The sequence below is a fragment of the Phytophthora cinnamomi genome, assembly GCF_018691715.1.
Source record: "Phytophthora cinnamomi strain GKB4 chromosome Unknown Contig33, whole genome shotgun sequence".
In the NCBI taxonomy this organism is placed as follows: Eukaryota; Oomycota; class Peronosporomycetes; order Peronosporales; family Peronosporaceae; genus Phytophthora; species Phytophthora cinnamomi.
In genome coordinates, this window is record NW_027150966.1 from 1,355,016 (window position 1) to 1,371,404 (window position 16,389).

A 16,389-nucleotide genomic window follows, 5' to 3' on the forward strand; every position below is an offset into this window, starting at 1 on the left:
CCTGCGTCCGAGCAGGGTGTCACCCGGACCCCCCCCCCCAAACTCAGGTGGTTGACGACAAGATCTACAAGTGCCCCCCCCCCCCTCGAAGATACGCTACTCAATGAACCGGGAAATAGTCCGACACGACCCAGATTGGACGTGCAGGGATTGTGCGAGGACGAACTTACAGTAACTTCCAGTTTCTGTGAGGGCGCTATTCCACAGCGGCACATAATCCACCGAGTGGAGGCTGTCGATCGAGCAGCTATTCGCTGGCTGTCGGCCGAGACACCGAAGCTCTTCCAGAGCTGAATGAGGTTGCAACACCTAGCACCGATGTGGGCGCAAAGTGAGGCGTCGCCCTCAGGCACGCTCCCGCTCAGCGGATTTAGTGCCACACCACTTTCTTCAGCCGGACATCACCCACGGCTCCTCGGCGTCGCGGCGACCGTGCCTTCATTAGCACGCAGCAGCGCCTCACCCTCCAAGCTATCACCGGAAGTCGTGCCGCTCCACGTTCAGCGCCCGATCCACGCTCGAAACCCACCTTCTCGACACACTCAGCGTCCAACAACTCGGAAAGTCCGATATCAATCACGTTGACCGACTCGGTCCGGTGCTCGCGCCAAAAGCGCTTCTGCTTCCTAGCAGAGGTGGGTTCATGACTCGCCAAAGCCCACCGGGAGAGAAGCGCGTAGTGCCTAACGTCTTCGACCTCCAGTCGATCCATGGCTCGTGGCATTCCAGCCACACCATAACAAGGATGACGTCATACCTTGAATCCAAGTCCAAGACTAGACTGCGTTCCGAGCTGTCAAAGTCAAGGAACTTCACGGTAGCGCCTCAGCATACAGTTGCCTTCCATCAACCGTGGAACACGTGGCGTAACTGCCTGATGCCCCCGAATCAATCCGGATCGTCCACAACTTCTTAAACCCCTTCACAGTCAATTGGACGACCAGCAAGCCTGGCTTGCATTTCCTTTCCGTGTTAGAGAATACGGCTCTCTCCGGAGCTAAGCCCTGCTGACCTCCACTTCTCTGAGTCTCGATAGAACTTAGTTCTTCCCAGCCGGCCACCCGCGCCTACTGGGAGTCGCCGTTTTCCCACGACGAACCCGACATCCGGTCCGAAGCGGTGCTTCGGCTCGAGCGAGCATATTTCAGCTTGCGCAGCGGACAACTCGGCCTCAAGTGGTCGGTGCTTCCGCAGGCGAAGCACCTGCGAATATCGCGGCGCTGCTCAGTAGTTCGAAGCTCAGTTTCTTCGGCTTCAGCGTAGCTGAGGTCCATGGGCTCAGGGCCAACCGAAATGATCGTCTGCGACGCGCTCCAGCCCATGCGAGCCAACTTGAAGTTGTTCTCGGCATTTAATGCACCGGCAACGACTTCCTCAAACGAGGTAGGGCGGCTGCGGAAGACTTCCGTGCGAGCCACTCCGGTCCGAAGACCATCCATAAACACCGTGATTGTGACAGACTCTGACAGAGGCTCAGCGAACATACCCGCAATGAGCGTGCGCAACGCTTGGACGTAGTCCATCAAATCCTTCTTCCCTTGGCGGGTGACCAAGAACTTGGAGTGTACGCGGTACGCGTGGTTCGGCGGCGAGAACACTAGCGAGATCTGTCGCTTGAGCTCATCCCATGTCGGGAAGGCTTGGCCCACCGACGACCTGCTTGTAAGCACCCACTCACGTGCTCATCCACTGAGCTTGGAGATGCAAGCGCTACGCGCTGGTGCTCCGATTCAAGCAGGACGAAGCCTATGGCCATCTCGACTTCTCGAATCCAGAGTTAGAGATTTTCTCCCTCTAGGCCTTCGAACGTCTTGACACTCAACATGAGTGGTTTCGGTCGAAAGACCCGCCCCCGCGGCGCGGATGGCACCATCGCAGGTGCCGTCGCGCTCATCCGTTGCTGGATGTGCTCCAGCAGAGCATTCTCATAATGTGAGAACGCCTCCAGACGCGAGTTAATCGCATCCGGGCCTTGCGAGACAAGGTGCGCTTCGCCCTCCGGGCCCAACAGAGACACCAGCTTTTTAAGCGCAACCGTTTGGCCTGGGGCCAGGTTCACGAACGCAGCTTGCTCCATTCTCACAGATGTACCGTCTAATAGACTCAGGGAGGGATTGACTACAAGTGCTACCAAGTGCAGCGGGGCTGTCGTAGCTCCTTGCACAGAGGAAGGTTTAACGACTCCGAGAGTCCAGCAGGGTCCTATCCGAAGACCCGCTCAGAACAACTCACAGAGACTTCTTGTAAAAGGCAAACTGTATTGATTTCTTCTACTGCGGCTTCGTCGCCTAAGGTGCAAGTATCTGCACTTCACTATCAGCTATAACAAGTTCTAGTGCATCCCTAATGGTTGGCTAGTGGCCGTACTTCATCCAGGGTAAGCTACACCAAAAGGATAACCCCTCGTATAACCCCGTTACAAACATACTTTATGTGGAAGGCGATATGAAGATGAACGAAACATGTCTCGGAGAATTTGTACTGCGAAGATGTTTAAAACGTAAAAAAAAGTGCGTGGTGAAAGTTAGGTATCGATTGGGCATTTTCCGGATTTTCTCATTTTGCAAAATCCCCAAGGCGTGCTCAATTCTTAGAGAGACTCCCTGTTAAGAGAGCCATCTTAACCGGCTGACCCACACTACACTACCCACTACACTCGTTTCTCGTTTGGAAGGGCTGGCGATGACAAAATTGGAGACTGTCGCACTAGATTCTGGATACGTGATGGCAGACTCGCGCTAGCAGACTCATTACTGCAGTCTGAAACGGTGTCGACATCACTTCGACAAGAACAGTCGAAACGATATAATAGATGACATATTATGTTTGAACGAGTTCAATTGTGGAGAGGGGGTTGCCGTGGCATCCCTCCAAACGAGGCGTTGGCGCAACGATCCGGTGTGACATCGGCGACGACACAGTATCGTTATCGTCCGGAGCGAACGGTGACGAATGGCCGGCAAAGACCAAGGAAATGAGGGTTGCTCACGAGCACAAGAATTTGCACCACCGCCCAATTCTCGCAGTGCTTCAGCTCGGCAAAGAGTTGCTGGTAATATCGTGGACCGTGCTGTCTAGAGTTGCGTCTGGTGACACTGATGCTGTCATGTTGTATAACGATTACGAAATTGCTTTGTCCTGAGCCATTCGGGCGATCCTGTCTGTGCTGTACGATAAGGCACAGGCACAAGCCAGAAGCGGGGCACTTGTCTTGTTGATTCGATGCTACCCTCCCTCGTTCCAGTTTAAAACGTTAAAACGTGATGCAACCCACCATGACCCCAGCCATTTCAGACCCCAACTTATCTGTGGGGCAAGTGCACACCGCATGGCTGGCATCAGCGGACGGAGGACTTGGAGGCGATGCGACGCCTGCGCTCCTAGCACTCGCAGTGGTTGGCCTGGAGCGGGTTGCTCTGTCCTCTAGATTAATGAAGACAAACGATTTTACTAAACAAAGCACCAATTGACTGAATGACTGAGTGTGCCATGTTGCTCGTCGGGATGCCTGCCTCTGCCTGGGCCCGAGTCAACGACAATTCTGCACTTGGCTGAGATTCAACTTCCTCACAACTGGAGCCTTTGCGTTGCTTACGGCAGCGTGGAGAGCCAGCATCGGAATTGTGGAGCTGCTGCTAGAAGCGTGCCAGGGCCCAGACACCAGAAACCGCAGAGGGCGTACGCCCTTCATGGTGGCGCTGCCGCGTCGGAACACCGTTGAGGACATATGTCGACATCTTCAAGCAGCATGGAGTGCTGCTTTTCCCTCGAGACCGCGTCGTGATTCCTCCGTCACGCTCTGCGCTGTTGATACTCCACAAACACGTTCGGCGAGGAATCGTCGCTTGGCTCCGAGACAACAGCGATCGAAGCCACGGGATCGATCGTGATGAAGACGAAACTCGAACCAGCGACGTCTTGCTCACAGAGCTGTGCGCGGAGTAGGTAACCAGCATTGCCGCCTTGCTGTCTTCGCCTTCGCGACCATCCAACTGGGCTGATCGCTCTGATGTGCTGCTCGTTGTGATCCCGGCGGGGTACGCGCACGAGTTCGTGCCGCTGTTGCTGGAACTGTCGATGCCAGGCTGGCATCACCGAACGCAGCAGCGACAGTCCCAACATTGTCGGGCCTGTTCGGTCCCCTACAAAGTTTTGCGAGAGTGCCTCGTGAACATTCTAGTTGCACTCCGAGTTGTCGGAAGCTCTGCCGGGGGGTGCTTGGAGACCTGAGTAGCCGGGGTTGTTCACGGTGCATTAGATTAAGTAGAGCCCAGTACCAGCACTTGGAACCTGCAGTAGATATTTGGGTGCGTTCGACACTGTGGACAGTCTAACGTCCACGCGCATCAGTGAAGGTCAAACAATCTAAAGATGACCAGCTTTTTTGCCCAGCATCGATTTTATTTCTGAAGGTCGGTGCATGTCACGCACTGCGTGAGGCACACTGCTATTTGAGCTTGGTCAGGACATGCTGCTGTAAAATCGAGCACGACGGCTAGGCTTGATCTTTGTGTTTTGCTAAGCTTACCACGTATGTATGCAGACAACACAAACTACAATAGGTGAGACCCGAATACAGTATCGGCACTTGCGAGGAAACACAAGATGTTGGCTTTCAAGCATGGGCTTCATTCAGATGGAAGTGGCGCTTCGAACCTGCTAAGCCCCACTCAGTTCACGGCGTACGTGTTCAGGCCCCTGATATTCTACACGCACTTATTTAGCCCAGCAGCTGCTTGACGGTCATATGCAGCCTTCAGGGCAACCAATTATTACCGACAGTATGCCTTCCAATTATTACCGACAGTATGCCTTACTGAGACCTGTTGCCCTCCAGCGTCCATCATACCAAGTGAGGCTTTAGGCCAGCCCGGATAACGATGATTGAGGTTGACGATACTTTTGTGAAAAAGCTAGTTGGATTTTGGCAGATTTGAGCTCAGCTAATGTACTCTTATCTGCTTGTCTCCCGATGTCGCCCAGGCCGCAGCATGCACCGTCCGTGGCAAGCGACAGCAAGTGAAAGCCATCCATCGACACTTCCTGAAGGATGCACCTCTCAGTGGAAATATAGAAGAGCCTCGCCGTCATGATACCTTGATGAGCGCATGCACGCACGAAGGTCCCTCCCACAGTGAAAAACGCAGCGGAGAATACACCCGCGTTTCCAATGCGCTCGAACGAGGACACCAACTTGTCCATAGAACAGGTGCACGCCGCGTGGCTCGCGGCCGGCGCTCGGGGCGATGTGGACACCATGCGGCGTCTGCACGAGCAACACCCGCAGTGGCTCGACCTACAGCGGGTGTGTGCTTCTGTTGACTGGATTGAATTGTATTAATCGTTTTACTCTCCAGCTGATAGCTTTCGGTATGTCGGTGTGTCGCTGCCTTGAAGCTCGTGGGGACAGCGGCGGACGTTGCTACGACAGACTCGGCGCCACGCGCGCGACAGCAATTCTGTAGCTGGAAGGGCTTCCACCTGTCCACAATTGGAGCCTCCACGCTGCTCACTGCTACGTGGGAAGGTGATCTGGGAATTGTGGAGCTGCTGCTTGAAGCGGGCCAGGACCCAGACACGCGCGACAACGGAGGACTCACGCCCATCATGGTGGCGCTGCTGCGCTACAACGTCGTGGTCATGCGCTGCGTATTTCGCAACGGCCAGGCTGTTCGTCGGAACATCGTGGTGGATGTACGTTGGCTGCGAATTGGTCACGGGAGGAACGAAGTTGACGATTTTTGTGGCGATGTCTATGAAATCGCGTGGTATTGTAGTGTAGGACGGTAGACAGCGAGCTCCTGCAGTACATCCTTAATGTTACCAAGCTGGTGTTGAGGTTTGGAGCCGACGTGAACGCACGGAATCAGGTACAGCGTCGTTGGGTCATCATGAGGTATTGTTTGGTCATTCTCGTCGCTTACTTTCCCTGATATCTGCTGCTGTTTGTTGTGATTTTTTTCGGTTCTCGCAGGACGGGTACAGCTCACTTCACTATGCTGCAAACGGCGACGCATTTGACGTTGCCAGATTTCTGTTAGACTCTGATGCCGATGCGAACGCTCAAGACCAGGTAGCAAAACTTTGACCTACATTCGCTTTCCCTGGTTAGCTCTCGCTATCAACTGACCTTTCCTGTCCTCGCAGCACGGTAAAACGCCGCTGCATCATTGCATTCACGAGGGGAGTCTTCTCGTGGCCAACCTGCTCGTAGCTCGCGGCGCAGATATCGATATGAAGGATGAAAACGGCGAGACCCCGTTGACGCTCTGCTTCAAGCGTCGAAGCATGAACATGCTGCAGATCGTCTTGAACCACCACCACATGGTGGCCACAGCGCAGCGACAAGATTTCGCGGCTGACGTCCTGTTCAATGCCGTGGACTATGGGGTTGAAGAGGCTGTGCGTCTCATTGTGGACGGAGGGTACTCGTCTGTAACCGTGCAGAATGCTGCGGGGGAGACGCCACTGCATCGGGCAATGGTAAAGCGCAACCCGCAGCTCATGGAGGTACTGGTTGATCTGGACCCTGCAGACGAGAGCTTGAGGTTAGCCACGACCATGGGCGAGTCGTCTGCTCACTACGCCGCTTGCTACGGTACTGTCAGCGTGATGGAGACGCTGCTACGACGACTCACGGTGGTGTATGGGGACTTGCGTGAGCTGGAGGCAGCAAACAACCCGCTGAACGCCACGAATAACGCGGGCGTGACGTGTTTGTACGCTGCTGGGACCACTGATGGAGGTACGAACCGTCCGCTAGGCGAACGTGACGCTATTATCGATATCCTTCAGCAGCATGGAGCACGACTCTTTGCTCCAGACTGCGTCGTAATTCCCTCTCCGCGCTCTTCATCGGCAGAGCTGGTGGTACTCCACGAACACGTTCGGCGAGGCATCGTCGCTTGGCTCCGAGACATCAGCGATCAAAGCCACGAAATCGACGGGGACGAAGACAACGGGGACGAAGCTCGAACCAGCGACGTCTTGCTCACGGAACTGTGCGCCGAGTGGGTAGCCAGCACCACCACGTTGCCGTCTTCGTCTTCGCGACCAGCCAACTGGGCCGATCGCTCTGATGTGCTGCTCGTGGTGATCTCGGCAGGGTACGCGCACGAGTTCGTGCCCTTGCTGCTGGAACTGCCGCTGCTTCGGTCGGCGATGCCATCTCTGCTGCGTCGTCTGGAACATTTTGCACGAGTGCCCCACGAGCATGCGTTGCTGCTTCAACTGCACGCCGAGCTGTCGGCGGCTCTGTTGGAGACCTGACCAACCGCCTGAGCCTGCATGGAGTGAGTGGTAACCGTTGTGGTAAGCGTCGCAATTGTAAGAACCCCGTGTTTTGTCGGATCCCCGCGTGTTCGTGAATGTCCTCGTGGGAGGTATCGGAGTGGTCCTCGAGACATCATGGCAGCAAGTTGCGGCATTTCGTTGAAGGACGAACGGTGCGAGCGGCCATCGACACCAACGACGAGCTCCAGGACGTCGACGGCCAGCCAGCCAAGCGAACGCCGTCGAGTGACGATAGAGGGGCGAGGACGCGCTTGAAGATGGCAAGTTGGCAGGCTTCGCTCCATTTGGTCATCCCCAGCTGCGTCCGACGCAGCTCGCCATCAGGTATGGGAGACTACGCGCCCCTCATACTTTATCGGCGCTAGACACGCAGCAGCGCTTCAAGGGGCGGCGACCTTCCTGCACTGCCGGTCAGTATCGGCGCGTGAGCGTCTTGTGCATCCGCTGCGGTCTCCCGAAGCTCCGACGCGCGTGTGCAGGCTCAGATCCACCTCCGACAGCGGACTCGTTCCTGGCCACACGTTGGCTCGGCAGCTCGCCTAATCTTATCATGGCTGGGCCTCAGGAGCTGCTGCCTCGCTGGCTGCTGGACCACCACCTGCCAGGCGACGAAGCTGCTGCTGCTGCTGTGCCCGCCCGCATCCAGCTGCGCCCCTGGGACGATGGCTTTACGCCCTCGGGCTGCGGCGGCCGGCCGGGGAAAATCGTGCGCGCCTTCCCTCGAGACCACCCGGGGGCCTTCGCCGTGGTGGACGGCGCCGTGAGCGAGCGCACGGCCGACCTGCTGTACGCGAGCGCCGTCAAGGCCACGGTGTGGGGCGTCTACGTGCCTGTGAGCGAGCTGCAGCTGCAGAGCGCAGGCGAGCAGGAGCTGCCGGAGCTGCCGGAGCTGCAGCGCGACGAGGCCCAAGACCCAGACGCCTATCGCCACGCGCTGGCACGCAGAGCCGTGCAGGAGTTCCTGGTGCTAAAGGACGCGGGCCGGCAGATCACCGAGGCCGACTGGCAGCGCACGCACGGCGTGGCCGTCTGGGTCGTCGCCTCGGACTGCGACGACGAGACCGAGTACCATCTGGACTACGCCGAGCAGGTCCGCTACGAGACCAACGTGGTGTTCCCGCCCATCTACGGCGCCACGCTGCACGTGAGCCCGCTGCACAACCACGAGGACAGCGGCGCGGGGGATGATGGCGCGACGCCGAGCCAGCGCCGCGAGACGAGCGCGTTCGAGGGCGGCGGCTTCCACGCGAACCTCACGGGCCTGGCGCACTACGACACGTACGGCTACAAGACGCGCAAGCAGCCGCACCGCCTGGCGACGGACGAGCTGGAGGGGCTGAGCGCGAGCGAGCCGGGCTGGCGGCGCGTGTCGTACAAGTACCGTCGCGGCATCCTGTGCGACGGCGAGTTCGCCCACTTCAGCGGCCGCGTGCGCTCCCTGCCGACGTCGCTGCCAGCTCCGACCCAGACGCAGGACGAGGCGCAGGCTCAGCTGCCGGTGAAGCGCGTGGTGGTGGGCTTCAACCTGTTCCCGAGCGAGATCGGCGCGTGCGTGGCCAAGTTCCCGGAGCACAGCGGCGCCTTCAACCGCTACGTGAAGCTCTCCCAGGCGGCGGTGAAGCAGACGGAGCTGCTGTCGACCGTGAGCAACAAGGGCGGCTGGAGCCTCGCCAGCGTGCGCGCGAACCCGAAGCAGGCCGCGTTTCTCAAGCTGCTGGCGCGCAAGGTGCGCGAGAACCAGCAGCAACAGCAGCAGCACGTAGCTCCAGAACCAGAGCAGGCAGCGATGCAGCGGTTTATGGCACGATAATTGAAAGCAGCAGATGCGTTGATGGTCTTGCTGAAGGGAACACTGTGGTTGACGTTGCAGTCGATGTACTCCGCAGCCATCAAGTTGTGCTTCGGATCCTGTAAATCACAGGCTGTGATCCTCACCAGCTCTGGCGTAGAGTGGCATCCGAGAGTGTCGAGCTCACCCTGTGGGCCAAAGTCGCGAAGGTATTGCTGCTCCACAGTGTCGTTTGGCAGTTAGTCAGTCTATCCACGTCACAACCCAAGTTGCAGTCACCTGGAAAACCGGTACAATGTACCCAACATGACGCGAACTTCAAACTTATTTCCGCGCATCCCTCCGTCCTGTCGCTCTGGCTTGAAGTTTGTATGCGTCTGGATTTGCTGGGTACAGTTTCTATTACCCTGTCGCCCGAGGGCCGACTTTTTTTCCCCTTGCGTCACAGTCTCACTTCTCAATTGTCGATCCACCTGCAACAAGAGACCGACCAACTGATCAAGCCATGGCGATCGACCGCAGCCGCAAGCGAGCGAGACTGGCCATGGTCGTGGTGCGCTCGCCCACTGGCCAGGGACTGGCCGACGCGCTGCTGGAGGACCAGCGGCGCGTCCAGATGCAGCGGCAGGACGGGGACGCGAGGCAGGTCGTGGTCATGGCCTCGCCCGAGGAGCTCCGAGCCGCCAGAGCCGCTCGACCCGCAGCGGCGGCGTCTCCATTGGCGCCTCCTTCCGTCGCCACGGAGACCCAGCGACGCCTGCTCGCGTACGCGCACCGCGCGCGGCACTTTCTGTCGCACCGGGCGGTGGCGGACAGCTTGAGCCGCGTCAGGCGCGGCGAGATGCTGCGGGAGATCCAGCGGCTCAAGACGGAGATGCAGCGGCTGCAGGACGAGATCGAAGTCACGACGCGCAGCGTCGAGAGCATGGAGCGGCTGGCGTTCCACTTGGAGCGACTCACCCGCGAGTTCCTGCCTCGAGGGGCAGGCGACAGCGTCCACGGCCCGGCGCCGCTGGAAGCAACGCACTAGCGAAGGGAATTGCTCTATGAGAGTGACGGTCAAGTTGGCTACGGTAGTGCTTTCATTGATCTGGTGGTGTAAGTAGTGGTATGGTAAGCTTAGGATAGCTGTACATGTTCAAGCAGAGCCAGTTTAGCTTCGCTGGAGCTTCGTAAATAACAGGCGAAATGTTGGTCGCAGTGCCCGGCAGCAGCGAACAGTCATTCCGATCAAAGTGGCTGAAGCCGCACATCCCATTGTACGACGAGAGCGGTTCGTTCATGTTGCTACGTGTGCTGTCCTGCTCAAGATGCCGTGCCGCGAAGAAATGTCGTTGCTGTGGCTCGCATCCTGGTGAGTAGATCTCATCCTGGTGAGCCGCACTCAAGAGTAACCACTCCATGACGCGTGATACCGCTACGGCATTCAATAGCCAGGCACAGCGCTTATGACAGGGGTAATGGCAGGCCAGCCAGGTCTGGCCGTGAGCACTGGATACGATCCTTGGACGAGCAATATTATCGGACTGGTTGGGGGCCGCCAGTGGATAGAAGCCACCACACTGCTCTCTGTCGGGCGCGAATCCAAGTGGTGCGCAGTCGGATTCAATTTGTCGCTCAGACTTCAAGCCGTGCGGTCTGTCTTCGCCTCCATAGCAGTACCAGGAGCGAAGGCGCTGAACCGAGCACAGACCGAAGCAGTGAAGTCGCCGAATGTGGCGAAAGAAAACGTGCTCGCCGTTGTGAAATGCTTTTGCTTGACCAATACGCCACCGCGCTGCAAAGACGCGAGGCTGCTTGGGCGAACACGACCGAATGCAAACGAACGCACAGCTACGATAATGGCAAGCTCGCTGTAGAACCGTGCTTCCGCCCCTGCTCATTTCGGAAGTCGTCGCTCTGGCAAGACCCCAAGCTGCTCGCGATGATTCTGGATCGGACGCGACGGCGCCGACACGGCCTGCGCGCGTTCCGGGTGATTCGCTCACCTACGCTCCAAGAGCACCAGCGGCTGCTCGCCGAGACGTCACAAGCCCAGCCCGTGGTGGTGCTGCCGGCGGAATTGCCGCCTAGAGCGGTGCGCGCTCACGATATGGAGTCGGATGACAGACCAGCTCCTCCGCCGTCACCGTCACCTCCTTTGGCCTCACCGTCGTTGGCCACCACCCAGCGCGTCCTGGTTTCTCTCGGGCAGCGGGCCCGGCATTTAATGTCTAACCGCTCAGTGGTGGAGGCACTCGGCCGCACACGCCATCAAGAGATGCTGGAGGAGATCGAGCAGATGAAGAGGACCGTTCGCACGCTGCAGAACCAAATCGAGGCCACGACTAGCAACGTTGAGGCCATGGAAAACCTCATCGTGCAGCTGCGGCGCATCACGAGCGGTCTGCACGAGCCCAGCAATGAAACCAGCACGTTGGCGAGATCGTCCTTCAATGGTCATTGAGCATTCATAGCTAGCCTTCGAGTGTGTGTTCCCATACTCTACTCATACACACCAGCAATTCCATGTCGAACAGGCCTGTCGGCTCAAATTAACAGCGGCTAGTCAGAACCAGTCGACGAAAGCAAGCAGCCTGTCGCGCTTGATAGTGTGGGAACGAACGCGTCGTCGAGGAGCAATCCCAACAAGCAACGAGATGGTCCCGCCGATGCTGTCGCTCGACTGTCACTCGCCGTACTGTACGATACAGTCTGTATCACCACCGGCTCCTTCCACGTTGAAGTCAGCAATTCGCGCGTCTTTGGCGCCGATCCGCGCGTGTCTGCGCGCCTCTGCATATAGGTAGCGTTCACTTGGTCACCAGCGGTGCCGTTGTTCCCACCCCCGCTCACCTCTCCTCGGTGCAGCGGCAACCGCAGCCACACGATGTCGTCATGAGGATGGTCAAGCATAGGCAGTCGAGGCAACAGCAGTTGATAGTAGATGGCTACATAACTCCTCAGCGCACCTCTTCAGGACAGGCGCGGCGCGTATTTCTGCTCAAGGTTTTGGCGGCCGGTTCGTGTCCGCTTGTCTTGAGCTGGGCGCCCTGGGCTGAGCGATGCCACACCCACGAACGCTGGCACATGACGATCGCTTTACATGAACCCGTGTCGTGGACCGCACCTTGCGGTCTCTCTCGCAAGAAAGGATGCACCGTGTCACCCAAGCGCCCATAGCCGAGGGAGTCCCAAGCAAGTCGACACTGCGGGGCATCGTGCAAATGTGCCTTGTCGATAGTGACATGCATTCGTATTTACCATACTCGGGCCTTGTAGCTCATCTCCACCCACCTCGCGATACCAACGTCTCCGATAAGGTCAGACAAAATCTCGTTACGCCATCGCGGCCACCTCATCGCACTGCCACTTCCAATCTTGCCTGCTTGAGCACGCGTGACTCGACTAACCAATCGGCTGGGCTAGGTGCTCACACAACTCACCAATGGTACCGGAGCGCAGTCGCAGTCGAAGAAGACACGCCATGCTCGTGGTGCGCGCGTCCGGCCATCGCCCATTGCAACCACTTGAGAGCGAATCGTGGACGCCCCAGGGACAGCGGGTGCTTACGTTGCCAGCCGAGCACGCACCCCAACTGGACACCAGCAACAGACCCGATGCTTCGAGCGCTAGGCGACTGCTGATGCACGCCTACCGAGCTCGACACTTCTTGGCAGACCGAGCAGTGCTCACCAACGTCCAGTCCACGCGCCGAGCCGAGCTCATGCAGGAGATCCAGCGAATGAAGCGAGTCATGCGCACCCTGGAGGAGCAGATCGAAGTCACCACGCGAAGTCTCACGGCCATGGAGCAATTGATATCGCATCTGCAGCGGGTCAACAGCATGCTACAGGAAGCGGGCGTGATGCCGGTCGGAGGTCGGGACCCGTTCACAGGCGCGCAGGAGCAGCAACACGCCTCTTGACCAAGCGCAGCACCAGTTTATTTATTGAGCAGAGGGTGTCTTGCTTGTAAATAACTGTAGCAGCGAACCTTGACCTCAAACTTTCCGTCAGCAGCCGAGTCATTGCTTCAGTATTTTTATTCCTCCAGTTGATTTGATCTCCCGCGCCACTACTCATAATTTGAGTGATACAGCGTCCAGGTGCGATTTCTTGGGTTTCGTCGTCACACTTAGATCCCAACAGCACCGATATAGTTACTGCTTTGTCGGTATATGTATATGCGAGTCCAGCTTTGATGGGTACTTCTGTGTCTTCACGTGCTTCCCGTCAGGTCGTAAATGGTAATATAATCCGCAAGCCGCCGAACCTTGGATGAATATTTTTACGATGGATCAATTTGAGCGTAGTGGTCCAACAAGGCTGCGTGCACAATGGCAATGACTCGCTCCTCGCTGGCTGCTGAAGAAAGAAGGTACAAGGGCAATGGCCCGACGCAGTTGGGTCCTGCGCTGGTGCCACCTCGACAAACGTATCTTGCTGGTCTTCTCCAAGTCAGTCAAGACTGAGAACCACACGCATGAATCTGCTACAACGACCCCGAACTGATTCGTCTTGGAAGCAATGTCGACGCTGTCACCGACAACGAGAGCGATGATGTTGCATAGAGACCATTGCCTGCTAATATTCTTGCACATCAGGAGCGCGAACTGAGTGTCCACAAGCAATCTTCACCACTGAACATTTCTCTTGTACACCCCCCAGGTCAAATGGCCATAGCAGCTCGGCGACCTGGACAGCTAGGGATACAGGCCTTCGTGAGTCGGACGATTGTTATCTTCTTCAACCACTCCATTCCACATTGTCTCCATCCTATCGAGATGCCCGTCACTGTCTGCATAGCTCTCGGTAGACAATTCTTCCTGCGCGCTCATCCACCCATGCGTGTCTAGTAATTGTCGGTGTCTACAATAATTCATGGGGTTGGAGCTGGTAGGTCTTGTCTTGGCTTTCCGTTTGGCAGCAATCGAAACGAGAAGTGTGGGTCTCGGACCTCGAACGCCTGCACAGATAAGGTGTGGACACCGATAGAGGCTTTGTCATGGCCAAGTTGGCGCTTGGCAACTGTTTGGCGCGCAGCCTGGAACCGCGACGGAATGTATCTGCAGACGCTTAGAGCGGCAGATAACGGCTACAGTTGGTAGCCATCTGATGCAAACCCGACGATAATACTGTTCCCACGACGATAATACTGTTCCCACGACGATAATACTGTTCCCACGACGATATTACTGTTCCCACGTCGTCACTTCTGGTGAACACATGGTCAGCCATTCAATTAAGAGCTGAGGACGAGCTTGCTTTTGTCGTGAAGAAGTTGTTGTGAGTCACAACTAACCGGTCGTGACGGCCACCGTGGGCATGGTTCAAGTATAAGGCTATTATTCGGCAATCAACTGTAGCATGAAATCCCGGATTGGTCGAAACGCTGATCTCGTACTTAGCGAACCGTATGAATAAGACTGTAGCTTTCCGCACAACATTTAGCTTAATCACGCGGGACCTTTTCGTTCCAGCTCTGTATTCCAGTACACCGTGTACGGAGACTTGTGCCTTCGAGATGGCCACAGCGACGACGCGGCGAGCAGGCTCCACGAGCCACGTGTGGGGTTATGTGATCGTCTTGGCGGCGGCCGCGGCATTCATTGCGTCCATGTAATGCTGTACACCACCGAATCATATTCCATAACAAAGCTAATTAATGCCCTTGGGTGCAGGTATGCCATGGTCTTCTCCAAATTGCTGCTGCTGCTCGAGGACGACCGGGAGGCAGCAGCTACAGTTGTCATGCCAACTACAGACCAGAGCCCGAGTCTCCTGCTGGCTCTGGAGAGGGATGTGTACTACTGCTACCTGGTGCCGCTCACGATCCCCGTGACCATCTTGGCCTGTTACGCCAATTGGGTCAGTCTCAAGTTCTTCCGCCACAACTAAGGGTAGCTGTAGCTGTAGAACGTCGAGTCAATGCAATCAAGTTCAAGTGTATTGCGCCTTGGGCGCTGCGTGCTCTGGTGCTGGAGCTACGTGCTGCTGCTGCTGCTGCTGCTGATGATGATGATTCTCGCGCACCTTGCGCGCCAGCAGCTTGAGAAACGCGGCCTGCTTCGGGTTCGCGCGCACGCTGGCGAGGCTCCAGCCGCCCTTGTTGCTCACGGTCGACAGCAGCTCCGTCTGCTTCACCGCCGCCTGGGAGAGCTTCACGTAGCGGTTGAAGGCGCCGCTGTGCTCCGGGAACTTGGCCACGCACGCACCGATCTCGCTCGGGAACAGGTTGAAGCCCACCACCACGCGCTTCACCGGCAGCTGAGCCTGCGCCTCGTCCTGCGTCTGGGTCGGAGCTGGCAGCGACGTCGGCAGGGAGCGCACGCGGCCGCTGAAGTGGGCGAACTCGCCGTCGCACAGGATGCCGCGACGGTACTTGTACGACACGCGCCGCCAGCCCGGCTCGCTCGCGCTCAGCTCCTCCAGCTCGTCCGTCGCCAGGCGGTGCGGCTGCTTGCGCGTCTTGTAGCCGTACGTGTCGTAGTGCGCCAGGCCCGTGAGGTTCGCGTGGAAGCCGCCGCCCTCGAACGCGCTCGTCTCGCGGCGCTGGCTCGGCGTCGCGCCATCATCCCCCGCGCCGCTGTCCTCGTGGTTGTGCAGCGGGCTCACGTGCAGCGTGGCGCCGTAGATGGGCGGGAACACCACGTTGGTCTCGTAGCGGACCTGCTCGGCGTAGTCCAGGTGGTACTCGGTCTCGTCGTCGCAGTCCGAGGCGACGACCCAGACGGCCACGCCGTGCGTGCGCTGCCAGTCGGCCTCGGTGATCTGCCGGCCCGCGTCCTTTAGCACCAGGAACTCCTGCACGGCTCTGCGTGCCAGCGCGTGGCGATAGGCGTCTGGGTCTTGGGCCTCGTCGCGCTGCAGCTCCGGCAGCTCCGGCAGCTCCTGCTCGCCTGCGCTCTGCAGCTGCAGCTCGCTCACAGGCACGTAGACGCCCCACACCGTGGCCTTGACGGCGCTCGCGTACAGCAGGTCGGCCGTGCGCTCGCTCACGGCGCCGTCCACCACGGCGAAGGCCCCCGGGTGGTCTCGAGGGAAGGCGCGCACGATTTTCCCCGGCCGGCCGCCGCAGCCCGAGGGCGTAAAGCCATCGTCCCAGGGGCGCAGCTGGATGCGGGCGGGCACAGCAGCAGCAGCAGCTTCGTCGCCTGGCAGGTGGTGGTCCAGCAGCCAGCGAGGCAGCAGCTCCTGAGGCCCAGCCATGATAAGATTAGGCGAGCTGCCGAGCCAACGTGTGGCCAGGAACGAGTCCGCTGTCGGAGGTGGATCTGAGCCTGCACACGCGCGTCGGAGCTTCGGGAGACCGCAGCGGATGCACAA

The 16,389-nt window shown here is 58.1% G+C and overlaps 8 protein-coding genes across 8 annotated transcripts; 6 read left to right on the forward strand and 2 right to left on the reverse strand.

The window, feature by feature from the left end:
* Positions 1–1,067: 1,067 nt before the first annotated feature.
* On the reverse strand, positions 1,068–2,077 carry IUM83_04511 (Gag protein; the record flags this gene model as incomplete). Its single annotated transcript, XM_067928595.1, has 2 exons — positions 1,068–1,656; positions 1,809–2,077. The coding sequence occupies 2 exons, from the start codon at positions 2,075–2,077 to the stop codon at positions 1,068–1,070; spliced, it is 858 nt and encodes a 285-aa protein (XP_067792767.1).
* A 3,093-nt stretch (positions 2,078–5,170) lies between these two features.
* IUM83_04512 (uncharacterized protein) lies at positions 5,171–7,269 on the forward strand (the record flags this gene model as incomplete). The annotated part of the gene is made up of 5 exons (XM_067928596.1): positions 5,171–5,305; positions 5,398–5,694; positions 5,778–5,870; positions 5,975–6,073; positions 6,148–7,269. 5 exons carry the CDS (start codon positions 5,171–5,173, stop codon positions 7,267–7,269), a joined length of 1,746 nt encoding a protein of 581 aa, XP_067792629.1.
* Positions 7,270–7,843: 574 nt separating this feature from the next.
* On the forward strand, positions 7,844–9,103 carry IUM83_04513 (uncharacterized protein; the record flags this gene model as incomplete). Its single annotated transcript, XM_067928597.1, has 1 exon — positions 7,844–9,103. One exon carries the CDS (start codon positions 7,844–7,846, stop codon positions 9,101–9,103), a length of 1,260 nt encoding a protein of 419 aa, XP_067792847.1.
* A 484-nt stretch (positions 9,104–9,587) lies between these two features.
* Positions 9,588–10,112, forward strand: IUM83_04514 (uncharacterized protein; the record flags this gene model as incomplete). Its single annotated transcript, XM_067928598.1, has 1 exon — positions 9,588–10,112. One exon carries the CDS (start codon positions 9,588–9,590, stop codon positions 10,110–10,112), a length of 525 nt encoding a protein of 174 aa, XP_067792589.1.
* Positions 10,113–11,006: 894 nt separating this feature from the next.
* On the forward strand, positions 11,007–11,528 carry IUM83_04515 (uncharacterized protein; the record flags this gene model as incomplete). The annotated part of the gene is made up of 1 exon (XM_067928599.1): positions 11,007–11,528. The coding sequence occupies one exon, from the start codon at positions 11,007–11,009 to the stop codon at positions 11,526–11,528; it is 522 nt and encodes a 173-aa protein (XP_067792848.1).
* Positions 11,529–12,548: 1,020 nt separating this feature from the next.
* On the forward strand, positions 12,549–12,989 carry IUM83_04516 (uncharacterized protein; the record flags this gene model as incomplete). Its single annotated transcript, XM_067928600.1, has 1 exon — positions 12,549–12,989. The coding sequence occupies one exon, from the start codon at positions 12,549–12,551 to the stop codon at positions 12,987–12,989; it is 441 nt and encodes a 146-aa protein (XP_067792766.1).
* Positions 12,990–14,587: 1,598 nt separating this feature from the next.
* IUM83_04517 (phosphatidylinositol N-acetylglucosaminyltransferase subunit Y-domain-containing protein) lies at positions 14,588–14,961 on the forward strand (the record flags this gene model as incomplete). Its single annotated transcript, XM_067928601.1, has 2 exons — positions 14,588–14,682; positions 14,745–14,961. 2 exons carry the CDS (start codon positions 14,588–14,590, stop codon positions 14,959–14,961), a joined length of 312 nt encoding a protein of 103 aa, XP_067792575.1.
* A 42-nt stretch (positions 14,962–15,003) lies between these two features.
* On the reverse strand, positions 15,004–16,272 carry IUM83_04518 (uncharacterized protein; the record flags this gene model as incomplete). The annotated part of the gene is made up of 1 exon (XM_067928602.1): positions 15,004–16,272. One exon carries the CDS (start codon positions 16,270–16,272, stop codon positions 15,004–15,006), a length of 1,269 nt encoding a protein of 422 aa, XP_067792850.1.
* Between the last annotated feature and the right edge of the window lie 117 nt (positions 16,273–16,389).